At 40.3% G+C, this 27,602-nt stretch overlaps 1 protein-coding gene across 3 annotated transcripts in view; it reads right to left on the bottom strand.

The window, feature by feature from the left end:
* Positions 1-27,602, bottom strand: part of LRP2 (LDL receptor related protein 2) — a 232,305-nt gene that overhangs the window by 7,924 nt on the left and 196,779 nt on the right. For all 3 annotated transcript variants that reach the window (XM_024243330.3, XM_054549456.2, XM_054549457.2), the window contains 14 exons: positions 27,407-27,535; positions 22,270-22,401; positions 21,173-21,304; positions 19,355-19,498; positions 17,695-17,860; positions 15,788-15,916; positions 11,658-11,878; positions 10,666-10,842; positions 7,608-7,727; positions 5,397-5,487; positions 4,482-4,549; positions 4,190-4,310; positions 3,512-3,641; positions 2,352-2,453 (listed from right to left, as the gene is read on the bottom strand). In XM_024243330.3, coding sequence (XP_024099098.3) covers positions 2,352-2,453; positions 3,512-3,641; positions 4,190-4,310; positions 4,482-4,549; positions 5,397-5,487; positions 7,608-7,727; positions 10,666-10,842; positions 11,658-11,878; positions 15,788-15,916; positions 17,695-17,860; positions 19,355-19,498; positions 21,173-21,304; positions 22,270-22,401; positions 27,407-27,535 — 1,862 coding nt within the window. The remainder of the gene's footprint in view (positions 1-2,351; positions 2,454-3,511; positions 3,642-4,189; positions 4,311-4,481; positions 4,550-5,396; positions 5,488-7,607; positions 7,728-10,665; positions 10,843-11,657; positions 11,879-15,787; positions 15,917-17,694; positions 17,861-19,354; positions 19,499-21,172; positions 21,305-22,269; positions 22,402-27,406; positions 27,536-27,602) is intronic.

A 27,602-nucleotide genomic window follows, 5' to 3' on the forward strand; every position in this document is an offset into this window, starting at 1 on the left:
ATATCCCCTTCCAGCCTCACAGGCCCATTCTATTCTGTCATCATTTCATAACCTCTTCCATGTAGGTTACAAGCCACTAGCCCATCTCTTAGAACCTCTCATTTCCTTTCCATCATGGAAATCTATCCTCAAGGAAATCACTTCTCAGTGTTCCATCTGCTATTCTACTACTCCTCAGGAATTTCTCAGGCCCCATCCCTTCCCTGCATCTCAAGCTTGGGGTTTGGCCCCCGCCTAGGACTGGCAAATTGACTTTACTCACATGCCTCGAGTCAGGAAACTAAAATACCTCTTGGTCTGGATAGACACTTTCACAGGATAGGTAGAGGCCTTTCCCACAGGGTCTGAGAAGTCCACTGTGGTCATTTCTTCCCTTCTGTCAGAAATAATTCCTCGGTTTGGCATTCCCACCTCTATACAGTCCGATAGCAGACTGGCCTTTACTAATCAAATCACCCAAGCAGTTTTTCAGGCTCTTGGTATTCAGTGAAACCTTCATACCCCTTACGGTCCTCAGTCTTCAAGAAAGGTAGAATGAACTAATGGTCTTTTAAAAACACACCTCACCAAGCTCAGCCACCAACTTAAAAAGGACTGGACAATACTTTTACCACTTGCCCTTCTCAGAATTCTGGCCTGTCCTCGGAATGCTACAGGGTACAGCCCATTTAAGCTCCTGTATAGACGCTCCTTTTTATTAAGCCCCAGTCTCATTCCAGACACCAGACCAACTTGGACTGCACCCCAAAAAACTTGTCATCCCTACTATCTTCTGTCTAGTCATACTCCTATTCACCATTCTCAACTACTCATAAATGCCCTGCTCTTGTTTATATCGCCGGTTTACACTGTTTCTCCAAGCCATCACAGCTGATATCTCCTGGTGCTATCCCGAAACTGCCACTCTTAACTCCCTTTTAAAGTAAGCAAATAATCTTTGCTGGCAGGGCTATGCTGAACCTCCTTGGGCACTCTCTAATTAGATGTCCTGGGTCCTCCCAATTCTTAGTCCTTTAATACCTGTTTTTCTCCTTCTCTTATTCCATTTAGTTTTTCAATTCATACAAAACCGTATCCAGGCCATCACCAATAATTCTACATGACAAATGTTTCTTCTAACAACCCCACAATATCACCCCTTACCACAAAATCTTCCTTCAGCTTAATCTCTCCCACTGTAGGTTCCCACGCCGCCCCTAATCCCGCTTGAAGCAGCCCTGAGAAACATCGCCCATTATCTCTCCATACCACCCCCCCCAAAAAATTTTTTCTTTGCCCCAACACTTCAATACTATTTTATGTTATTTTTCTTATTAATATAAGAAGGCATAAATGTCAGGCCTCTGAGCCCAAGCTAAGCCATCGCATCCCCTGTGACCTGCATGTATACGCCCAGATGGCCTGAAGTAACTGAAGAATCACAAAAGAAGTGAAAATGGCTTGTTCCTGCCTTAACGATGACATTCCACCACAAAAGAAGTGAAAATGGCTGGTCCTTGCCTTAACTGATGATACTACCTTGTGAAATTCCTTTTCCTGGCTCATCCTGGCTCAAACACTCCCCTCCACTGAGCACCTTGTGACCCCCACTCCTGCCTGCCAGAGAACAACCCCCCTTTGACTGTAATTTTCCTTTACCTACCCAAATCTTATAAAACGGCCCCACCCCTATCTCCCTTCGCTGACTCTCTTTTTGGACTCAGCCCGCCTGCACCCAGGTGAAATAAACAGCCTTGTTGCTCACACACACACACAAAAAAAAAAAAAAAAAAAAGATGACTGCGCAACAAGGCTGCAACAAGGAAATTTAGATATCGCCCATTAACTCTAGAGACCTTTGTACTTTTCAGAAAAGTATCGCAACAGCAAGCATAAGAGGTCCCTCTCCCTTTAATCCACCTCAAACCACATGCTTGGGATAGCAGCAAGAACCAGAGAGTGGGCCCAGTCCCCAAGTTCCTGTATAATGACCTGACAATTCTCCACTTATTCATTTCACAAGTATTTGTAGAGAAGCTGTGGTGCTTCAGGCACTGTGTTTCCCAGGCCCCTGAAGGGACTCAGACCTCTCTTGCTCTGACACCACTCAAAACGAAAGGTTCTTGGTCAGCAGCCCCGGCATGGCTGCCAAACCTCCACCACTGTGCAACAGAACAGGATTCTGATTGTTTTCAGGTCTTATATCCTTGGGTTGGTCCTGTTGCTGCAGATAGGGCAGCTGCAGCATGGACCACTCACTACGCTTCCTTCCCTTTGGAGGGAAGGTTAGGAAAATCCTAAGAAGACATGACTCAATAGATTAAGATCCAGCAACAGCAGTAAGTGAAAGAAAAGACTGTATGGTTTCTCACCTGGGTTGGCTGAACCACTTTGACAGCACTGTCTCTGGCTGAGTACATTGGGTTTTCAAATATTATGGGTGGCTTCCCCATTTCCATGACAAAGTCTTCACTCTAATGGCAGAGAGAGAGAGAGAGAGAGAAACAGAGAGAGATTACACCATACTAATCTGGTTCACACACAAAGAAAGGTGCCTTCCTCACACCTGGAGGTATGCTAGGTGCTATGCCAAAAGTTACCCAAAAGGGAACTTGAAAAAAAAAAAAAGCCAGCAAAACCCAAGACCTCCATATGGCAAATTATTATGCAAAGTAACATAACATGCACTAGTTTACCAACTCAAGGAAATGGAAACATTCTTCTTATATCCAAATTCTCTTAAATAACTCACTTGGGAATTGGGTCTGGGCAACAGAGAAAAGGATAATGGTGGAAGAAGAAAAGAAGAATAAGGAGAGAGGGGAAGGAAAAAGAGTGGATAATATATTTTCAGGGAAGGAAAACAATGAAAGATTTGAGGGAGAGACAAAATTCTGAAAGTGGTTTCCCAATACTGATTACAGAAAGCCCCCTCAGTGGCAAGACTGTGGCAGCCCCCTCATAAAGTGTTTCATTTGGTCCTCCCAGGAGGTATTATTGTACCTATTTTACAAATAGGGACAATGAGGGTCAGAGATATCAAGCTCCATGTCTATTGTCACATACTTAGTAGGTGGCAGAGCCGTGGTCTGGACCAATGCCAACTCTAAAATCACTGTTTATTTCACCACTATACATTGGCAGAAAAATATATGACACTAGGAAAAGTATAGTTCCCTACTCCTTTTATACATATAAAAGTCATCAAATAAAAACAAAATATCATGTCCTCCCCACACACCACCCTCAAAAAAACCAGAAAGCTCTTCAATATTCAAGTTAAACTTCAGACTGTTCATGATTCCAATTCAACAGCGTGGCTTAGAGCAGGGGTGAATTCCAATTTTATTACCAATGTTTTTAGACACCTTTCAGCAACAAACCTAATGTTTCCTAACTTGTGTAGTACAGACTTTATTCTGAGAGGCCTACTACTGTATTTCAGTCTTCTCTAGGTGAATTTTATTCTTTATAAAAAATATTCATCCTATCAATGACAACCTTCAAATAATCATTTTGAAACCATACTCACCATTGCCATTGACCTGTCAATAGCAGTCTCAGGTCCAAAACCAGACACTCCAATATCCATGTTAAGATCTGCCCCTGATCTGAAGGTCACCCCATTCCCATTTTCAGAGGGCTTGACAAGACTGCTTAAGCTGGAAAGAAGTAACCCAAACAGTGTCTTGTTATTTAAAGCAACAACAACAACAACAAATACAACCTTTCACAATAGTACCCTTTCCTCCACATTGCCAAATCTTCCTTAAATGTAATGCTCAATTCCCGCTCTAAATTTACACTGTCAAATATGGTAGTAAGTTCCCTAAGCTACCTGGAAACGTTAAAGCACATTCCTGAACCATGAGATCTAAAAGAAAAAGAGTCCAGCACACAGAAGGATAAAGCCTGGGCCATCACACAGCTGCCTTTTCACTCCTCTCTGACCTGAACACCTACCAGTAGGCACAACCATTTGGACTACAAGGCTTTAGAGAAGCCTTGTCACTCAGGCTTTAGAGAAGCACTTGACTAAGAAGTTGTGATTTGAAGTGACTGCTTTACATCCTCACTACTTTTTGTTTCTGTGGAATAGGTGAACTGCATATTGTGCTTTTTTAACTTAGAAAGAAAACTAAGTCCTTCACATGGCTTCATATGAATTACTTAGGCTTCAAACATCAACGTTCCCCATAATGAAACTGACCTTGGCAGCTTGGGCAGAGCAGGCAAAAGGGAGCCAGTTCTTCTATAGTGGAAGAATCCTGCAATTGCCAGAGCTCCAATTACGACGATCAAGAGGATTGTCAACAGCACAGCTACTGCGGCTATAGAAGAAGAGAGCAGAGAGCACATCAACACACGGAAGCCCGCAATCCTGGCAGAACCTAGGGGCTAGAACCACTCCTTCAAAGACTGGGTTAAGTAGAAAAGCTGTGACAGAATTCAACGTAGGGGCCATGAGTAATTTCCAGGTTGCTCACATTCTTAAAACTTACTTGTTCCTGGAGAGATGCCTTTTGAAAACGCCATTTCACAATATTTTCCAGTGTAGCCACTAGGACACCTGAAAGGAAAAAGCAAATCATTCACTAGCTGTTATGTTCTTAGGCTTCTACTGAATTTTTCTGAGCACATCCTGAAGTAGAGAGAGCTTTGATTGCATAAATTACATGTTGAACAGGCAATGTATCTTGCATGACTTTTGTTTATTCTGCCAAGAGAAACCAAGCAGAAAGAACAGTGCTCTGAGTTTAGAAATGCACTTTTAATGGAGTAGCTGTGGCACCGATGGGGTGAGTCTGGCCACGAAAACCTATTGGTGTCTAATCTATGCAATGCTTCCTTAGAGAGTACAAATGGAAACCATGGTTATGTTTTTTTCTTTTATATGCTTTCATTAAATGCTTTTTAAAGACATCTATTTATCTTGCTCCATGTTAGAGTTTTCTTAACACAGTCATCTTCTTTCCGAATCTTCATCCCAGTCTTCCTGCTCATCACGAGTGCCTTGTACTAAAGCAGCCCTGCAGACAGCTCTTCTCCCACAGCCCTGTTGTAATTAACAATACCAGGTGAGTAGGAAAATGCTGCTGCCAATTCTTTAACTCCTTGTTCCCCAAAGTGTGGTCCAAGACCCTGTGGCCTCACCCAGAGCTTGTTAGAAATGCAGAATCTCTGTGCGTGAGAATGGGCACTTGAACCAGATCTCCACGGGATTCTTACGCACATTCTAGTTAAAGAAGCACTGCCTCAGTTCTCTGTAGACCCCCTCAAGGGAAGGCAAGCTGGTTAAAATGTAAGAATTAGTGAACTGGTGAGGTTCCTGTATTTGTTTTCCTGGCTACTTTAAGGTCTCAAATTTCTCCAGAAGAGGCAAAGCCTATAGCTGGGACCTCAACATTCAGACTTACTTGCATTTGGGGAGGTCAGTCTCATCAAAATAGCAATTTCCTCCGTGCATACACCTGCATGGGGGGGGCAGGTTGATAGGCAGTTCGATGGCTGCAGGAAGGGAAAGCCATGCAGGTGTTAGTCAGCTGTACTCAGCAAAGTGCCCACACCATGCAAACTGGCCCGGGTTAGGGGTGGGAGGAGGGGAGGGCCAGCCAATTAGTCTCCCTGTCAAAGCTTACGTTCCCCCTAAGTCCAGTGAGTTTCCTTAAGGTCTTGGAGAGTAACACACATTTAGTGGAAAGAAAGGGGGCAGTTTATAGAATTTTTCCCAAAAAACAATGGAGAGGTACTAGACTCTGGAGCACATATATTAACAGTTACAAGAACCTAGTGATAAAATAATATCTTAAAATGTTCACATTCTCATTTGAAGTTTTCAGAATTCTCCTCCGTGAACCCAGTTAAAATCAAGAGTTTAATGTAGACCCACCTTGAAACTTCAACTAAAGACACCAAAGCATCAGTAATTGATAGGTCCACAGGCAGTCACATAGCTACAGATATAGAGATACTTGATAAGCAGCTAGCTAGAGAGCTCCTGAGTTTTGAAGTCCTCCCAAACTGCCCTTACTCCAAGTCCCTGCTCCCAGCTAGGCCCGTACATACTCCCAGGATGTGCCTGATGGGAAATTAGTGCTTCAGTGTCTTATATGTTGAAGATGCTTAATAAGTATAGGTCACATGTGTATATTATTTAAAGAGTCTAGATACCCTCCTGGCTCAGTCCTTCAATCTGAGTCTCCACTCATTGTTCACTGTATCAGACAGGTCTTCCCTGAACACTGTCTAAAGGACAATCCCCACCCACCCCATCCTCATCCCTCTTCCCCTGCCTTCATTTTCTCCATAGTACCACCTGATCTACTATATATTTATTGACTTCTCTATTTATTGTCCTCTTAGAATGTAAACTCAATACACACAGGGGGTTTTGTCTGTTTTGTTCACTTCTGTTACCTCCAGCACTTAGAACAGTGCCTGGCACATAGCTGGCACTCAAGAAATCTCACTGGACTAATTGCTTAATTATTATACCAAACTGAGGCCCCATATGGAATGACTGCTATCATTCGTGTGCTTACTTAGGTTAAAGTTCTTTAAAACAAGAATCTTAATAAAATCCACTTGGCAAAAAGTTTAAATGAGAAAAGTAGTAGATGAGGTGACAACCAGGACCACACTGCTCCTACGATGTGAAATTGCAGTAAGTGGCAAAACAATCTATCCACAGCATAGAACAAGTCTCAAAGCCTGAAATTGTCATTTTGTTCCAAATACGGCTCGAAATATTGGATTCCTACCAATATTTCCCCAGTAGCGTTGGGATGAGTGCAAGAGTAGGGGAAGAGGGGAGACAAGAAGCAGTTTTTTCTCCCTGGATTCATTCCCTAAACCTGCCAACTTTTCAGCCTTTTTGGAATGAGTCAAAGGGTGGTTCCTGGTCTAGCTGCCTGCTCCCCCTGGTGGTAGAAGGTGGTTAAGCGTTTTCCTTTCCCCATCAGCTAAAACTGGGGGAAGGCCCTAAGGCTGTGAGCCATAAAATGGGCCGCTAGTGAATTGCAGGATGACTTTTTCACAGGCTTTTCCGGCACCGGATGCTAGTTAGGGTTATTCGACCCCATCCGGCTTATTAACTCCTTAAAAGAGTCATTGAAAAAAAGTCTTGCCAAGAATAGATCACCCACAGCGTTTGCGACTAGAATTAAACCACAGCTTCCTCATGCTGGTCTTCATCTCCTGATAATATAAAGCACTTTTCAAAAGGTAGCCCTTTTTCAGTTGTCAAAACTGAACATGGTTCTGTACCCTGAGGAGCTACAGTTAAGGTTGAGTGGATTCTGGGACAATGGGAATCCAGCTTGAGGTAGAGGTCTTATAAAAACTCACTCTTCAAAATGTCTTTACAAAACAACACAGCAATAGATTAGGGGCACTGGATCTATATTTCTGCAGATCTTAGCAAATAATTCTCAGCAGTCACTGGAACACAGTTCTGTTTGCCCCCTAAGTCCCACTCAATTCTGTTCATACCTCCCACATCCCTTATCCCTCCTTCCAGCCACCCCCACTCTGCTGCAAAGGACCCAGCATACAGGGATTCTTCTGACTCCTGAAGGCAGCAGAGGAGTGCTCCCAGGTCCCCGTGGCTGCTCGGGCAGCGCTCCTACCTGCATCACACTCAGTGGTGCTCCCCTCTATAAAGCTGGAGCCTTGGGGACAGGCACAGCTGTATCCTCCAGGTCTCAGAAGGCAGAGGTGGCTGCAGATCTGTTTGCAAAGGTTGGGCACTGGAAAGCGGGGGAGAACAGCAATTAGGTCCTGACAGAATGAGAATACCCAGCAACTGCAAGTGGCTCTGCAGGTGACAGCAGAGCCTAGGCAGCCTCTCAATACCTCTAGTCCACGTGTCAGCTGGCTACTCACCCTCATTTACACTATCATCTCGGCCACCACACTGCAGTGGGATAGTCCCTCTCTAGGCCCTCAGGCCAATATCTGTACCACTCACATTTTCTATTGGCATCACTTATCTTCTCTGCTGACCTGAGAGGTTTGGAAGGTGGGTGTCTGGTTCACTGCCTAACCTCAAAATCTACTCAGTGCTAAACAACTTGAGATGGTTCAAAAGATCAGTGAGATCCACATATTGTATCAAGATTTGTCACTACCCAAAACTGGACAGATCATAACATATGGTCTATCCAAAGTATACTGGGTGTGATTTCCACCCCAACCCTCCAAGGAGACATTTCTTCTGGGTTTCTGTTACCTTAATTGCAAGAAAAGGGAATTTAGAGCAATGATTCCTCATAATCACCTGGGAGCTATTCAAAACTATTGATGTCAGGCCAGGTGCAGTGGCTCACACCTGTAATCCCAACACTTTGGGAGGCCGCTTTGGGTGGATCACGAGATCAGGAGATCGAGACCATCCTGGCTAACACAGTGAAACTCCGTCTCTACTTAAAATACAAAAAAAAATTAGCTGGGCATGGTGGTGGGCACCTGTAGTCCCAGCTACTCGGGAGGCTGAGGCAGGAGAATGCCGTGAACCCGGGAGGCGGAGCTTGCAGTGAGCCGAGATCACACCACTGCACTTCAGCCAGGGCAACAGAGCAAGATTCCGTCTCAAAAAAACAAAACGAAACAAAAAAAAAAACCTATTGATGCCCATTCACAGAGATTCAGACTTAAATTGGTCTGGGATAGAGCTCAAGTATTATCATTAAGAGGTCCCTAGGTAAGTCTAGAATCTTATTAATTCTACCTTAGCATATAATATGATTTATCCAAGGGTTGTACTGGAGTGGATAATCTTTACATTCCTTCTCAGACTAACATTCTGTGATCCTGATAGTCCGTCATTCAAGATGTAACCACAGACAAAGCATACCTATAAATTAGTAAGACATCTTCCAAAAGCCTCCATCAATATCTGTCTCATTACCATTTTGTCGGCCCTCCAGAGTGGAGCTTTTCAAACTTGAATGTGCTACCAACCACCTGGGGAATCTTGCTAAAATGCAGATTCTGATTCAGAAGGTCTGGGGTGGGCCTGAGAGACTGCATTTCTAGCCAGCTCCCATAGGATCCCAAGACTCCTGGCCCATGGCCCACACTCTGAATAGCAAGGGACTGGAGCAGCGGTTCTCAAAATGTGGTCACTGAACCAGCAGCATCAACGTCACGGGAGAACTAGAAATGCAAATTCTTAGGCCACCTCAGGCATATTGCATCAGAAGTGCAACAGATGGGGCCCACGAATCTATGTTTAACAAGCTCTCCAGATAATTCTGAGGCATGCTCAAATTTCAGAACTCTTGGTTCAAACAGGCTGGGCTGGGACTCTACTCCCCACCCCCACCCCCACTCCACCAGCACTTTCCAAAGGAGCCGCCTTCCCTGAGCATCAGCTGGCTGAGATGCTTTTCCTTCAGGGGCAGCCTCCAGACTTTCCTCTGCCTTCTCCTCAGGGTCCAGAGGCGGTAGGGAGGGGAAATGGCCTTTCCAGGTGTACTGTGCCTTCCTCTCTTACCTTTAAAATTGCCAAGTGTGAGAGCCGCAAGGGCACTTAGGACACAAAAGCTATTCTATTGGTAGGGTCTAGAGTGTTCGGGAGTGTTTTGGAGAGAGGTGATACTACTTCCAAAACAAGGAAGCCATGCCCTAGAAAAGGCATTTGCCACCCCTGTCATCTTATGGGAGTCTCAGCTTTGAGTTGCAATTCTTCAAGGCTGATCAGGGTCTCAAAATATCAGCAGACTCAAGACAACCCGGGACTCCACCCATGACTCACATATGGGGACAGGAAGGGAGTAACTTGTCAAAGCCCACATATCCATAGCATTCAACCTGGGACTTTGGCATACTGAACACCGGGCCAATACAGCAAGATGCTGAGTTTTGGGTTGGATAGAATTGAACCTAAATATTATTTCATTTCTGAGATTAAAACTCACCCATTTGTTATGTGACTTAGGTACACAAGTTACTAAATCTGTCTCGGCCTCAGTTTCTTTATTTGAGATGAGAATAAAATGTCTTTATAAGGTTTGGCAGGTCTTTATAAGGTAATTGAAGTAATAGATGTCTGAATTAACACTGAAGAGAGAATTTGACCTAAGAACTTAGTAAAAGGTTATTTCCTTTCCTCACTTCCTTTTGCCTTTCATCTTACTCCATACACTGCTGAAGGATGAATTAGCGCTCAGGTAACCTGAGGAAGCAGGGCCCAGAAGTAGGAAAGTGAGACAGAGGGGAGTGGGTAGGAATGTACATGACTGGCCATTTTAAACTAAGACCTACATATCTCAGGTTGACCTGACTAGCCTAGCCTTGCAATGGGAAGGATAAGATTTCTGATGCCTATGAAACCCATTTTGTGACTTGTTAACCCAACTCACACTTAGCAGGGGACTGATGTCTGCTGGATTCTGTGTCCTAGAAGTACATATCCATCACTCCAAACAACAATAAGGGCTAATATATTTTTACTTACCTGCTGGTGGTTTGCATAATTTCATCTGACCTCCAATTTTATCTTTCTTTGGTTAAAATGGTTAAAACGTTCCTCTCCCCCAGCACACGTACATACACACATACCCCTTTCATTCACCAAGAGATTAGCCTGTTGTTATCGACTGCCATCTTCCAGCAATATAGCCATTATTTTGAAATAAGGTTTCCAAGTAATGAGGAGCATCTTATACCAAAGTTGGTGATTACCTGACTTATTGTATCTGAGTTGATGAAAGATTCGAACTTGAGTGAGCCAAGGGTTCACTACCAGCGTTTTCTCTTTCTTTCCTTGCCCAAATTTATTTTGTTTCCATACTTCTCCCTTTTCCTTAGATATCCAGTATAACTGGTCTTCAAAGATGTCCAGGCTGTAAGGGTTCATTGCTGCTTACCCACAGGGGAAAAACAAAACAGAAGGTTATTGAAAAGAAAACACCCACTACACCCTACCCCTACTTCTAGATCTGATGTCATTCTGCTTGAATTATTCCCTCATACAATGCCTTGAAGCTCTGGGAATATTCAGGCTGACTTTAGATACACGGGACTGTGAAAGTGTGCTGCCCGAGGAGGTCAAGAAGATAGAAATTAAACCGCATTGATGTATACTACCTGACACCAATCACAGGGCCCTAGCTCACTTTCAAGTTACTGATTTTATTGCATTTTTGGAAAACAATTTACATGGCAAGATTTTATGTTTTCTTTTGAACATAAGACATCTATCTGACCAAATAAGAAAAATGTGATATGTGCTGGGTCATTGCAATTCTGCAGAGTCTGAACAACAACAACAAAAAATGTTCCTCTCCTTCTAGATATTTAGTTGTGCATACTGGGCAATCTAGTAAAGTGAAAATGAATGTGTCCAGAAGTGGTTAGACATGAATTAACACTGATACACATGAAACCACCTCTACTGGGGCAACCTAACAGGAAACTCAGTTATTTCAATATCTTCTGCTGAGAAGCATTTTTTTTAAAGTTGTGTAAAAGGGACAAAAAGGATTTAATTATTGCTAATGAACTCATCTGCATTTAATTCAGCAGGTGGGAGTTGGTGGGGGTGGAGGGGTGGTATCTAAAAAACTATATAAGCCATTTCCTAAGAGCAGGGCTCCTTCTTGAGAAAACAGGCAAAGACATTAGAAATATATTCGTTATTAATTTAATATATTACTTTCTAACTCATTTCTAACCTTCCTTTGCAATGACTCTCCTATCAGTCCCATCATATTTTATGGTTTCAATAACGTCCTCCTTGAAGTCACTCCAGTAGATTCGGTCATTGTTCAAATAATCGATAGAAAGGCCAGTTGGCCAACCAAGGTCCTCGAAAACCAGGATGTTGCGGTTCTCTCCATTCATCCAGGCAGACTCGATTTTAGGTTCCTTTCCCCAGTCAGTCCAGAACATAAGCCTGTAACAGAAGATTTCTTCATTGTAGCATCTCACCTGGTGGGAATTCTCCGCTACGGCAGAGCACAGGGCTTTACCTACAGGGAAATCAACTGTTTATCTCAGGGACCTGGGTGCTCAGTGACACCAGTTTTATATTTTACAGAAGATGTGGAGCAAAAATAGGGGCACAAGAGCATGTGTGATTTAGCCTTCTTGAAAACTGCACCTCCTTAATAGAAATTGGCCAAAGGATGGATATTCAGACCCTTTAAAATGCATTATGAAAGCTGTTCACTCTTCAAGAAGTATTATTGAAGGCCTACTGTGTGAGAAGCACTGTTCTGTGTTTGGGATCTATCAGAGCACAAAACATACAAAGATTTCTATCTTCATGGAGCTACTCTGTTGCCCAGGCTGGAATGCAGCGACATAATCATAGCTTACTACACTCCTGGGCTCAAGCGATCCTCTCATCTCAGCCTCCTGAGTAGCTAGGACTACAGGCATGTGCCACCATGCCTGGCTAGTTTTTTGCGTTTTTAGTAGAGACGTGGTTTGACCAGTGCTCCCCAGGCTGGTCTTGAACTCCTGGACTCAAGCAATCCGCCCACCTCAGCCTCCTAAAGTGTTGGGATTACAGGAGTGAGCCACCACACCCAGCAACTCTTTTTAAATATGTATTTTGCATCCAATTAATAATTAATTGTAGAGCAAGGGTCTATGTAAGCAAAGATGATCTGACATTGAATTACCTAGACCAGGGATTGCATGATTTCAAATACCTGGAGAGGAACAGGTATGTAAGATGAATGAAGAGAGATCCTGGTTGTAACTATCAAGTAATGGGAAGAGCAAGACCCTGTGTAAGAGCTCCTGTCAGTGCCCAGGAAGGCAGACCTGCCCAGTGTAATCCGTTCCTCTGATTTCCAAAGCAAGAAATACAGATTTTCTTTCTTTTCTTAAATTTTAAATGTCAGCACTATGTTAAAAAAAAATCTTAAAGCTCTGTGTTGTCCCAGCCAAATATATCCTATGGGCCATATCTGGCCCACCAGCCACTGCTTTGCAGCCTCTAGTCTAAACCAGTCATCAGGCATAGACCAAGTTTTAAATTCTACTGACGAATGCGTGGATTTTAGACAAAGTGGGCTCTGGAAAAAATGCAGCCAGGGGCCTTTAAAGTCTCAACAACTGGTAAATACCACCTTGTTTGATTTTCATTAAAAAGGACACACATGTGAAAGAAGCTAGTCACAAAGAACCACATACTGTAGGATTCCATTTGTGGGAAATGTCCAGAATAGGCAAATCTATAGAGACAGAGAGCAGATTAGCAGTTACTGAGGGCAGGAGAATGGTGGCTCAGAGGAACAGGGTTTCTTTGTAGGGTGATGAAAATGCTTTAAAACTGATTGTGATGATGGATACACAACTCTGCATATACTAAAAGCCAGTGAATTGTACACTTTAAATGGGTAAGTTGTATCATACCATACACACCATATGTGAATTATATAAGCTGCTTTTTTAAAGATAATAAGCCAGGCGTGGTGGTGTGCAAGTAGAAGGCTGAGGCAGGGGACTGCTTGAGCCCAGGAGTTCAAGGCTGCAGTGAGCTATGATCATGCCACTGCACTCCAGTCTGGGTGACAGAGCAAGACCCTATCTATATAAATAAATAAATAAATTCAATTTAATTTAAATTAAAAAGTATTAAATACTCAAAACTAAAAAAAACAAAAGGTAGGGAATGGAATGGAAAAAACACACAAAAGGTACACAGAATGATTTTTGTTTCCTCCATGACTTCGTTTATGCTATTCCCTGAGCTTCTGAACAGCCGGCCTGGCTCCTTTGCCTATCAGTACCCAAGACATCCGTCCAGGTTCCATGTCAGTCCCACTTTCTCCGGGAAGTGGCCCTTCTCACTCTCACCCACACTGACCTCACATGTCACATACTTTATCACTGGTTATACTACCAATGGATCCCAACCTTCAACATTCAGTTCAGGGCTGCTTTCTCCATAGAGCTTCCCTGGACCCTTGTAAGGTAGGAGAACTATCACAGTGTTTTTCAGCAGTTTCCTCATGACAATTCTCCCTTTCTATCTTATATTATAGTCAACAGTTGCTGTCTGAAGGAGCATGGTGTTATTTTACCCATCTATGTAAATAAGGGATAGAAACCTATGACTAATTTATAGATCCTTTGTACGATTCAAATGAGTTTATATATGTAGGACACTTAGCAGAGTAGCTGGCACACGGCAAGAATATAATAAATGTTGGCACTTTTCATTGTTGTTGGTGGTATTATCAGTAGTTATCATCCTTTGGACCCACTGGCAGATCTTATACCACAGAAGCTGTAAGAAGGTTTAACACATCATATATGCTTATGCTTATAAAACTTATGGATGATGAGCCTTTCAAATGGATCATGAAATGAGGAGGTTGTAGGTTGGGTCTGGAGGCCTTAGGCAGTGAAACCCTTTCTCACTCCTTTCTTACTTCCTATCCCTCACAGGACTATACTGAGCCATTCCAGAGAGAAAGGAATTACAAAGACTAAAATAAGAATTTCCGGCCGGGTGTAGTGGCTCACACCTGTAATCCCAGCACTCTGGGAGGCCGAGGCAGATGGATCACCTGAGGTCAGGAGTTCAAGACCAGGCTGCCCAACATGGTGAAACCCTGTGTCTACTGAAAATACAAAAATTAGCCCGGTGTGGTGGTGGGTGCCTATAATCCCAGCTGCCAGGAGGCTGAGGCAGGAGAATCACTTGAATCTGGGAGACAGAGGTTGCAGTGAACCGAGATCATGCCACTGCATTCCAGCCTGGGCAACAGAGCAAGACTCTGTCTCCAAAAAAATTTTTAAAAAGAAGAATTTCTATGAAAAAAACAGTGGAGGGATATCAGAGTATGATCATAATATCAGATGAATTTAAACATTAATTACAGAGGAAAAAATTAAACGACACACTGGAAACAGTCACATCATTCACACCATAAAACACACTGCATCTCTTTGCTCCTAATATATTGTGTAGATAAGATATAAGCAGCAATGACTAATGCTGAGGACAAGTCCTCATTACAGGTTACTCTCATCAGTCAAGTATTTTTCATATTTCATTGCTGAGTTTCTGAGGGTATGGTTTAACATATGAAATATAACAGAATTAAAATAATAACAGCTCATAGTGTTCTACCTACAAATACTGGCATATCTACAGAGGTCTAGACTGGTCCTGCCCAAGTAGGAAAATTACTTGGGGTCATTCAAAAAACTTTTTTAAAGTGTCACTATTCTGAAGCTAAACTAATATGTAAATACCAAGTCATTTCACCTTAGTGATTATTCAAATAAATGTCTTGAAATGTAGAGAAAAATAACAAAACTTGTTCTCATTTACACTGAGATGATTTATAGATAAACTGCAAATTGGAACATTTCTACAAATGGATAATATATATTTATACATGTGTCATTTTAAATATTTATATATTTTGGATATAAATGTTTAATTTTTAAATGAAATATGATCAAATCCCTAGCTGGATTTCAATGAATGAGTTACTTTAAAACATCCAAATGAAAGGAAAAACAATTCTGTTGAAATCTTCACTTAAAACAGCTATATCCACAAGAACTTTAGAGTTCAGAGCTCTGATTTGGCAAGGAATCCATGTAACCAGAAAGATTCTCAGATGTGTTCTAAAGGAATTTCCCCATCAGAAATGGTTGGTTCTATATGATCTCAAGGGCATGTTATAATTCTTGAAACAGTCATAGATGCTACTCCCAAAAACCTGAAGGACAATTTCAGTTAAACTAGGAAAAAACATTATAAGAAACATGGAATTTGATGAGAATCCAGGGAGAAATATCTAGAACGTTGAAGACTTCTCCAAGTACTTACCCTAGTTTGGGATTCACAGCAATTGCAGCTGGTTGGTCCAGGTCAGTGGAAATCAGCCACTTTCTGTACCTTCCATCAAGTTTAGCGACCTCAATGCGTTTATTCTTGACATCTGACCAGTAAATATGCCTGAATTCAGAGGGACAGAGTTAAACAACTGCAAAGCCTAGTGTAATCATTACTGGGTAAGAGGTTTGAAGATGAGAGCATTTCGTTTGAAAGTTCTGGCTGGTGAGAGAGCTGCTCAGATACCTATCATCAGACCATAGTCCCCCTCTCTTGGGGAACTACAGCCAAGGGGACATCTTTGGCAGGTTACACTTGGAAGAGTAAGGAATTGAGGGGACTCCTGCCCAACAGCCAAAGCACCTGAATCACGCAGGATCCACAATGGAATTAACTCAGTTCCAAAGACTAAACAGGAAAGTCAAATTTCCAATGTGTTTTAACTACAAGCCTGCTAAAAACACAAGATGTGGATTGTTCGTCCCCAAGTTAACTACGGTAGACACAGCAGTCAGACTGGCCTCTGACTGGCATTATTATTATACACGAGCTTCTAGGTAGAAGTCATAAGGCATCGTGGGGCTGGTGCCTTAACTCTGACTGCCCATGAGTCTATTTCCTCCTCACGAAAGAGCCCCATTAGAATCAATAGGAAACTGGTGTCAGCTCAAAGATGAGTGGAAACAGCCTTTCAAAATAACAAACTCAGCAAGACTGTCCTGACTTATTTCCACTTCTGAGGCTGCAGGTCTCAGTCTCTTACAAGCAGAAAAAGTTCCACCACATTCTTAATTCTCTTATTCATTAAGGCTGAGAAAGAGGTAAAACTTCAAACAAGAAGACAGATCTGCCATTCCCTGGTTGGTTTTCAGAAGAGAGTGTTAATGTCTTGAGTTTTGAGTTCCTGACTCTAGCAACAGTACTCTAAGGCCCTGTTTCTTGACTGAAAATGCTAAAATGAGTCCCCTGTTAGCCTGCAGGCACAGCAGGACCCAATTAGCTTCTTCAAAGATGCTCTTCCAGGAACACCAGCCACATTTTTTAAAAGGTGAAAAAGAATTTACACTGAAAATAACTATCCATTCTCCGGGAGGGCAGTGACTCCTGAACTTTCCCCCTCAAAAATGTTTGCATTATTAGTTCATTTTCAAGGAATCATTTTCCCACCAATGTAAGTCAGTGCAAACCTCTTCCTTGAAGAATGAGCTTACTAACTTCTCCACATCCGTTTGTACCTCACACACCTACCTGATGATAACCCTATTTAAATTCTGCTTAAAAACCATCCAAAATGTGTGGCTCTGGTCCCTGGGCTACTAGAAGGTCTAGAAGAACAGAAGAGACTGACACCTCTATTAACTCAATTCCAAAGACTAAACAGGAAAGTCAAATTTCCGATCTGTTTTAACTACAAGCCTGCTAAAAACACAAGATGTGGATTGTTCATCCCCAAGATAACTACCATAGAAAAAAAAGTTTCATCTCAACTGCTTTGCTGGGAGAATTGTGAGGATGTCCCATTTCTTCACAAAATGAACAGTGCTGCCATACTGAAAGTTAATTTTGGATTCCAGAACTCTGTTGGCAAGAATGCTATTCACTTATAGTAAATATAATATTCACTATTATATCCTAGATATAATAGTGAGTCTTGACCTGGGTGCTTTCCCAATTTTTTTCATGGCCCACAAAGAATACAGGATATGATAATGTCTCCATGACATGCTGGGGTAAGTGGAGGTAGTTGCTGGGGCTTCAGCAAGCCCAACCATTGCCCAGCTGCACCCATGGCTGAGTGTACTCATATCCAGGCCCAGACTCACTCATGGGCCATGGAGTGCAGTAGAGAACTCTAACCAGGAAAACAGAACAGGTAAGAGGGGAATGTATGGCAAATTTACCTTCCAACCCAGTCCACTGCTATTCCATCTGGCTGCATTACATATTTCAGTTTCAGGTCAACTTCCTGCACAAGATTATTGTGGCCGGATTCAAAGTTGGGGATGTAGGCACGTTTGATAGCACCAAACCTAGAGCCCTCCCCTCGCACAGTGTAATACACAACACCTACAGAGGAAGACACACAGGTCAGTTTCATATCAAGAGCATCAAGTAAAGGAAGAACAGGGGTCTAATCAGTTGAAGTACTGTTCATTTATTGACATCTCTACCTCCCTCCTTACTATTGTTATAATATGAATAATTCAATGACATCAGTATAATCAAACCTTAAAACCTATCAAACTTGAGCTATAAGCTACAAATGCTTCAACTGAGAACTTAGTGAGATTTAGTCATCTCTATTTAAAAGTGATTCATTTAAACGTATTTCAACAAAGTGCTTATTTACTCTTATTAGGATCAAGTTCTAGTTTCCAAAACAGAATGTATAGAGATAAACCAGGGAAGGCTGTTGAGAATTTGAAAGCATACTCAAGATCAGAGGCAATAAAGAAGCCATGTCAACGAGAAGTCCTATTTTATGTACAGACAGAAGGATGGTGGACAGCAGGCATGTTAAAAGCGTAGGAAGACTGTGACTGTAGAGGGATGCACTGGACACCTGCTGCTTTCCTAGGTATGCACCATTCTTGAAAAGTGTATTGTATTGCATGAATATGTGTGAAAATACAACAATAATAAGTCCTACATTGGCATAGTTATTGATAGTTTTCAAAGCCTTTCATATCTACTATCTCATTCAATCTTCAAAACAACTCTCAGAGGTAAGCAGACAGAAGAAGATTACTACTTTGATTTTGTAGAAAAAAAATTGAGATTCAGAGAATTGTTACAATTGTTTAGGAACACAAAGCTAGTAGATAAGGGAGACTGGCATAAAAGATAAGTTTACAGACATAGAAGACAAGTTTTCTGACTCCTACCCTACTGTCATCTCCCCCAACACCAGATAGAGCCATGAGAGATTCAACGATAAGCATTATTCAGCTTTTTCCTTTATTCAACTAAATTTTGTGATTACCTACCACATAGAGTGTATTAGATGTTGGGTCAGCTGCTAGGCATTTAGAGATAAATTAGATTCAGTCTTTGTCCCCAAAAAGCAGATGTCTAGAGGATAGAAAGATACTATGTGGTCAACTAGCTATATAACTTAGAGTAACATGTGCCATAAAATGACATAGGTTCATGGTGAGGATTCATAGACCTCTGCCAGGAGGAGTGATAGAAGTTGTCACAGAGGTGGTGACATTAAACTGGGTCTTTGAGGTCTGAGTAGAAATTTTCAAGGTGTACAATGGTAAGAAGGAACAAGATCTGCAGTATCAAGGACAAGGAAATTTCAAAATACAAGAAGATGTGAGATGGTCCAGAAAGGATAAACCCTAGTGATGGGAGGAGTTTTGGAAAGAAATCAGGAAAGCCTGGCTGATTTCAAGGCCACACTAAGGCATCAGAAGCATGCTGGATTGGAAGAGTTTCATCTTCCACTAATGCAACAAAATTCACTCATTAAACAATAAATTCTTTAAAAGTCAACACCTTAAAATGCTATAAAGTCACTTAATATCAATGAAAGATGCCAAAGTTTATACTCACTGAGGCCTATGTCCTCGGGATCCCAATCATAATCAACAGCTTGGATATATTCCTCATCTTGAAGATACTCTGAGAACCTCTCAGATGAGAGATTATATTTTCGAATTCGGACATTATCAGGCAGTAGCAACAAAGGAGAGCTACCTGTAAATAAATAAAGGGCTACTTTATCTGTTTGAATTATACTTTCCTTATATAAAGTAGGATATAAAATGCACAGTATGTACCTGTCCCCTTTTTAAAGAACATGAGTTTTTATAGGAATTTGACTATCTCTGTTAATCAATAAAGCTGACTATCAAACTGGGTTACAAAATCCATGACTTGACATTCTCCACTTCAAGTGGAAAGCTAATATGTCTCTTAGGGACATTATCAGTTCTTTATTCTTTGTACTCAGTGGTAGTTTGGAACAAAGCTAGACTGAGAACCCTACATAGAGTCCTCATTTTCACTGAATTGTTTTTATTTACTGACATCAAAACAGACAAGACTGCAGACATTCTATCTCACAGAAGAAATACTTTTATAGTCTTACTAAAAGTTTAACAGAAAAGTCTCATTCCTTACTGTTTCCTGACAGATTTTATAATTCTTTTTAGCAGGTAATCAGCTCTATGACCCAATTTAGCTCCTAGCTAACGACAAAATAAACCTAGCTTGTCCTTGATTTAATTTTTTTAACCTAAAGCAGCTACTTAACGTTGACTCATCCCAAGATGCACTGTCTAGAATTTGTTAAGTTTAATTTACTTGCATAATGTCAATTGAATCCAATTTAAGTAACTTTTAGAAGTTCATTTTATATATTTCCTCTATCTTGACATTATGTTTTATATGAATATTCCAATTTGTTTCAGTCATGTCCTCAGTTAAAGGATTTAAACATTTAAAAAATTGCTGCTTAATTACCAGACCAACTGTTCAAATGCTTTCACTCTAGTTTTCATTCACTGTCAACAGTGTTTTGAGGGTAAAATATGTAAGTATGCTAGTCAAATGTATGCTTTAAAAGCTCAATTTGTATGAAGAAATTGAACAGCCATTTTGGCCATTTACTCTTACTTTACAAAATAAAGCACTATTTTCTTATCAAATTCCTTAAATTCTAGTACAAACTTCAAATTCAAGATAAAGCCCTTTGCCTCTTAACTAGGATATGATGATTTAGATCAGGCCTCTGGAATTTGGAGTATAATACTTCTGACTTATATTCTTTCTCTGTTTTTATCAGGCCCGATTGTCAGACACTGGCATCAACCTAAAATGTAAAACTCATGATTGAAGTTATGACTGTGCCAGACTCCTTTCTGCCTGTGATCAGTAGTCCATGAACAATACAAAAGGGATATGTCCTTGATTTGCCCCAATTCATGAGCCCTCTTGGACTACTGGGCCTCAAATCTTGTTCTCAGTGGAGTGGGAGCTGGAGGGCCTTGTTACCTTCCTTTTATTGATGACCATCCCATAGGCAAGCTTTTGTTGTTGTTTGAGCCTTAAGAAAGATGACATCTTGTCCACTTTTTGAAGTTTTTATCAAGGTAGACTAGAGGCTAAATCCATTAGAATAAGTAACATCTGGCTCTTGTTTTAATTGCTACATATTTGTTGGGGGATGTAGCTATTGTTTTAAGCTGGCAGGGGAGGAGAGAGAAGGAGCGACTAAAGAGGTGTTGGAAGAGAAGCAGCTGGCGAGTTTAAAAAAAAAAAGAAAGAAAAGAAAAACTCTGAAAATCTAAAGTTTCTTTCCTTGTATAGTGTACTCAGCAGTATTTATTTCCCCAAAAGTCAATTAATCCCAACATGAACCCATCATACCCTCAGCTGCACATCGTTTTCCAGGGTGGTCACTCATAGACGTGAAGCCATCAGCACAGACACACTCATAACTTCCTTTGGTATTTCTGCAGTGCTGGGGACAAGTCCCAAATTGCTCACATTCATTGATATCTGTAGGCAAAATAAAACCAAATATGCAACATCTGCTCCCATCCATTCCTTAGAGAACTTGCTTCTGTTTAAATCCATATTCGCTAGCTATGAGGACCAAGAAGGGTACAGATGAAAATAAGCAATGAAACAAACATTTGTGAAACACTAAGTTTCAGATACTGTTTCACATGCTTTCCAAATATTTTCCTCGTTTAATCTTGCCAAAAGACTTTAAGAGGTATGGACGATTAAGCCCACAGTCCCAAAGCTGATAAGCAATGGAGACAGGATTTAAATTCTATGACTCTGCAATAGCAGAGCAAATTTTCCCTTTCAGAAGGCATATGTTGTGTTGTATTGTTCAGTGTCCCTTCACTTCTGCTAACCAGCTTCAGGAACAGGAGTCATTGATTCAGTTTTTCAATTGAGTTCTTAAGCTTCAGGTCCAAAAGGAACTCTTACAATCTTCTGACTATGACATATCATGAATTAGAAACAGTAAATTCAAATACTAAAAGGCACCTAAAATCATGCTCATCACTCACCATCTTGATAAGCTACCTTCTGACTCCATACCTTACAACTCATCTATGTCTGGCATAAGTAAGTGTATAATAAATACGTGTTGGTTGTTCGACTTACAATGAAGAAAGTAAGCCTAGTTTGTTTTTTAAATTAACTTTGATTTCACACACTGGTGCAATAAGCAGCCATCATCACCAAGGCCTTCATCATTCATATCAATTCCACAGACTCTACTGAGCACACAGTATCTGACAAGCACTTAGGTAGGCACTGGTCAGATAGCATGCACGCAGGCGGGGGAAAGCAATTCTTGAGTAGTTTAATGACCTAGAACCATGAAACCATGAGTATGGTACCATTAAGGGAATTAAATAGTGATTTATTTAATAAAGGGGAGTGGGTGGAGAACCTTAAATGTAAAGTTCACCTAAACAGGAATTGGAAAAAATATACATTACCTAGACAGGAGGTTCTGTCAAAAACATTGGTTTCGAACCCAGCTGTACAGGAGCAGATAAATCCTCCTTCATTTAATTGGGTACAATTTTGCTCACATATATTTTCAGCACATGTTCTTTCTTTTCCTCTATCTGAAAAACAAAATCCCAGCATTACAAACCAGATCAGCCACAAATAACAGTCAAGTGGTGTATCAAAAGGAGCACCTACTCGTAACCAACTATAGGACATCTTGAGATGACCCCTTTCCATGAGCCTTTGAGAGGACAGAGGGCACTGGGGGAGTCTGGATTCCTATTTCTGATCATGGCCTGAATACCGTTTAGATAAATGCATATAATGTTAAAACTTTGAGGCAATTTTCACATTATATGCAGCACTCCTAGGCTCATCCTCAGAGCATCCAATTCTGGACTGCACAACTACGAAGCCTGACACTCTACAGCTATTACCACCTTCTCTACTATCTTTAACGCTATTGCAAATAGATAGATCAATAGATAGATAGAGAGATAGATGATAGATCGATAGATGGATAACAGATGGATATAAATAAATAAATAAATAAATAAATAAATAAATAAATAAATAAAAGACATGGATACAGATAGGTTAGAACAAAGTTACAAATAGGAGGAAATTATAAAATTTTAAGAAGACTATAATTTGCCTAACATTGACCAATTGATTATATATATGTACACACACACACACACACACACACACACAAATATATATATGTATATCAAGTGTTGACCAGGGTGCGGTAAAATACATAGAGTTCTAAGTCATACAACTGCTCTTAGAGCCATAAATTAGTACACAAAGAAATTTTGTACTATGTATGTATGCACCAAGGACTTTAAAAATATTCATACTCTTTTACCCAGTTATTCCATGTTAATGAATTTTCCCTTGAGAAGGAATAAAATATGCAGTATAATTTATGTTTAAGGATTATAACAATATTTATAATAAGAACATTTGAAAACAACTTGAATGTATGTTCAGTGATAGAGAATAAATTATGTTATAGTATAAAAAAACTAAGACATTACTGATGCACCATTACTTTCTGTAACACTAAAATAGAATATGTCTGGAACTTACACTGACATGTTATTAATTGTAAGATATATATCTTGGTTTCAAAGATGTTAAAATATAAAAAAAATATATCTTAGAAGCAATAAGTTATGATTATCTACATGATGAATTGCTATGTGATTATTAAAATTTATAGTTTCAAATGATACTTTGACATGGGAAATACCTATAATAAATAGAAAAAAAGACTGAAAAACTCCATTTAGTATAGAATATTTCTTAATTTTTCAAAATGCTAAGAAATATTTCTTACATATACATATGCAAAAAAAAAAGATAGCAAAAGTATACCAAACTTTAAAGGTTAGTTCTCTTTTGGTGATGGGATTCAAATGATTTTTACTTTTGATTGTTATTGAACTTTCACAGTAAAAAAAAAAAAACAAAACTCATAGTTTATTTTTGTAGAGCCCATATAAATGATCCTTGTTATTCTGATCCAGATGTTCCAAGACAGACTTTTAACAGCTCACACTTTATCCTAACACTTCATTGTTCATCATTGCCCCAAGATCTTGTCTCTACCAATATCTATCCAAGCCATCTGGCTTTCATCCTTGTCATTCTTATCAGTTTGCTTCTTTTATCCTCCATCTATCCCCAAACCTAGGTCTTACAGAAAAACTGGCGAAGATGAACATAGACAGTGAGTGATAATGGGGGAAAGAGAGGCAGTGGTTATCTCCATTAAGGATTTAAGCTTCATCTACCTCTCAAATAAAAAGTGTCCTGGTCATAGGCTTCTGAGTATTTTAGCCAAAGAGACTGTGGTATCTCCTGGTTCAATTCTTTCAAATCAAAATAGATTTATATCTATCTGTTTTCCATAGTATGCAATGAGGTGAACTTAATCACTCTCAGAGTCCTTTAGGGTAAATGATCATATCAGTATATGTGGTCTGAGTAGATTAAAAACACTGGGTTTCAAAAAGAAAAATAACCAAAATAAAGTGCAATGAAATTCAATGGAATGCTGCCCTTGGAGTGCAGACTTCAAAGCTGTATGCATGAAAGTCTTATAATAAAGATCCTAGCCTTTATTATAGGAGCTCTTAACAACTGTACATTGTTAAAACATCTATTTAGATTTTCTATTTTTTTCATGAGCCATTTTTAGAGTTTTGCGTCTTTCTGAGAATTTGTTCACTTCACGTAAGTTGTTTAATTTATTGCCATAAAATTTGTCATAGTATTTCCTTACTGTCTTTTGAATTTCTGTGAGATCAGCAGTGATATCCCCTCTACACTGCTAAATGAATTTGACCTATGTTTATTAACTTGGATATCACTGAGCCAGTCACATAACCTCCATGGGTCTCACATGCATCACTAGACTTCGTAATTTCCTCCCAGCTCTGAAATCTATAAAGGGATTAGGGGTCCCAGGAGTCAAGAATTTCTGGACCAAGTGATCCACTGAATGAGTCATGCTTTTGTGAAGCAAGAGTCCTTAACAAGAGCAGAAACCACATGACACTGTAGGATTCTTCCTAAAATGCGAGGGCTTTCTTATCGTTGTTTTCATTTGAAAATGATCACCATTTTAACCCGTATAATTGATTGTCCCAAACCCAAACATATGGCACTCTATTTATAAAACACATACCCTACTCTCCATTTTATGAAGAAGGAATGAGAGCTACCAGAGAAACAGCAAGTCAGTCTATCTTTATGATCACATAAATAATATTTGCAACCTGAGGTTAACATCTTTCCTTTATACCTGAATGGTGCTAGAAAAAATGCTAATGTATTTTCATTCCTGAAAATTTGCCAAGACAGTAGACTTTAGGTGCTCTTACTACAAAAATAATTTTTTTAAAGATAACTATGTGAGATAATGGATATGTTAATTTGCTTGACTATAACACGTCACTATATATAAGTATATCAAAACATCATGTTGTACACCTTCAATTTTTAAAAATCGAAAAATGTGTCTCAAACACTTCAGTGATGCTTTTGGAGAAGAAGAAGAGGAAGGAGGAGAAGAAGGAAGAAGAAGAAGGAGAAGAGGAGGAAGGAGAGGAGGAAGGAGAAAAAAAAGAAAGGCAAATAAATTAACAGCACCCAAGAACTAGTATTTTAAAAAAGAATTCTATGCCTCAAATTATTAGCCCAGAGAAATAAGACTGAATTCCATATCACATATTCACTTAATATCTGAAAAGAGAAGCTGTTTCCATACCTGAATTAAAGTTCGTGCTACTTATTTCCTTAAAAAAACAAAACAAAACAAAACAAAACAAAACAAAAAAAAAACCTGCTACTAATTAAATGCCATTTGAAAAGAAAGTACTGTAGTCTATTTTAAGCCACCTATCAGTCTCTGGGAGTCAGAACCCAAACCTGCCATTCAGTTTTGCAAATTCTATCATGTTCAGGCTTTTAAAATATTTAATCAAGTCACTTCATTCTGTCAATAACTCCAAGTCCCACAGAAAACACATGTGAAATAAATGGCAAGCCAACTCAATATGGCTGGTTATTCACACCCCTTTGTAACTCATGCAGGAGAAAAACTGATAGAAAATCCTTTGGATGCCTCAGAAAAAAATCAATTAGAGCCCAAGAAGTTGAAAGCACATGGAGCTCACTAGGATGACTAAGTCACAGGCTCCTAGAGTTTGGAGAACGGCCTCCTTTTTCCTGTGAGGAAGCCAAAGACTGGAGAGGTCAGTATGTGCCCAAGTGGCACAGCTAGTGGCAGGGATCCAGAGGCCAGCTCTCCTAACCTGGATTTACATGACTGCTCCAATTCTGCCTCTGCCATTCTGTGTGACCACAAGGAAGTTACTTAAGCTCTCTGAGCTTTATTACATAGACAATAAAAGCAACTCGTTGGGGCTAACCTGAGTAACACATTAAATAATGTATGTGAAAGCACTTTATGAGTCATAAATGGACTACAAAGGTGTGACTTAGTAACATGTCATTTTAACATTTCCATCAAAATATTGAGCTAGAATTGTTCCTTGGTTGTGTTCATCATCCTTTTCCTACACAAAGTGCTCCCTCTACTTTCTTTTTTGTTTGTTTGTTTTGAGACAAGGTCTCACTTTATTGCCCAGGCTGGAGTACAGTGGCACAATCACAGCTCACTGCAGCCCCTACCTACACTCAAGCCATCCTTTCACCTCATCCTCTCGAGTATTTGGGACTAGAGGTGCACACCACTACACCCAGCAAATTTTTGTGTATTTTGTTAAGACGGAGTTTCGCCATGCTGCCCAGGCTGTTCTTGAACTCCTGGGCTCAAGTGATCTGTCTGCCTCGGCCTCCCAAAGTGTTAGGATTACAGGCATGAGCCACTGCATCCAGCCACTCCCTCAACTTTAAAAATAAAAATAAATGTCCCTTCCCAGGTCCCCTGTGGCATTCCCTTCTTGATCAAACACACTCAGAAGCTTTTTCAAGTACCAAGGATACTGCATTTGGCTTAACATTTTTTTATATATATATATACTTTAAGTTCTAGGGTACATGTGCACAACATGCAGGTTTGTTACATATGTATACGTGTGCCATGTTGGTTTGCTGCACCCATTAACTCGTCATTTACATTAAGTATTTCTCCTAATGCTATCCCTCCCCCATCCCCCCCACCACAATGTGCAGATTAATAAACATAATATGTAGCCTTAAAGTGCTAAGAGGCACCCAGTGAACTGGGAAGAGGATGTGTTCTGCAGTAAAGCAGACCAGAGTTCCAATCCTGACTCAACCTCTTAATGACAGTAAGACCTGGCCAATTCGTTTAACCTCTAAGTTTGTTGCTCATTTGTATATAAAAAAAGAGATAATAACACCTAACTCATAAGATTGCTACCAGGCACATAGAATGTTTGACACAATGTCTGGTCTAGGATAAGCACTCAGTCACAGCTAGCTACGGGCTTGACTGGAATTCAAGCAAAAAGTAAATTAAAGAGAAAATGTGGTCTGTGTCTACGTTATATTATTGCATGTTTTAATTAGGTAAACCTGAGGAGTTACTACAATTAACTATAAAAACAAGTGTTTACTTACTGCAACCCAGTTCATCGGACCAGTCACCACAGTCATCAGCATCATCACACACATTGTCGTGTGGAATGCAATGCCCATTGCCACACTTATATTCATATTCCGTACAAGGTTTAGGGGTTGGTTTTCTACCTGTAATGTAAGAACAAGTTAAAATGAAAACTTTTTCTTTTATGAAGCAAGATACTTCCTTCTATGA

The sequence above is a fragment of the Pongo abelii genome, chromosome 11 (genome assembly GCF_028885655.2).
Source record: "Pongo abelii isolate AG06213 chromosome 11, NHGRI_mPonAbe1-v2.0_pri, whole genome shotgun sequence".
NCBI classification, from domain to species: Eukaryota; Metazoa; Chordata; class Mammalia; order Primates; family Hominidae; genus Pongo; species Pongo abelii.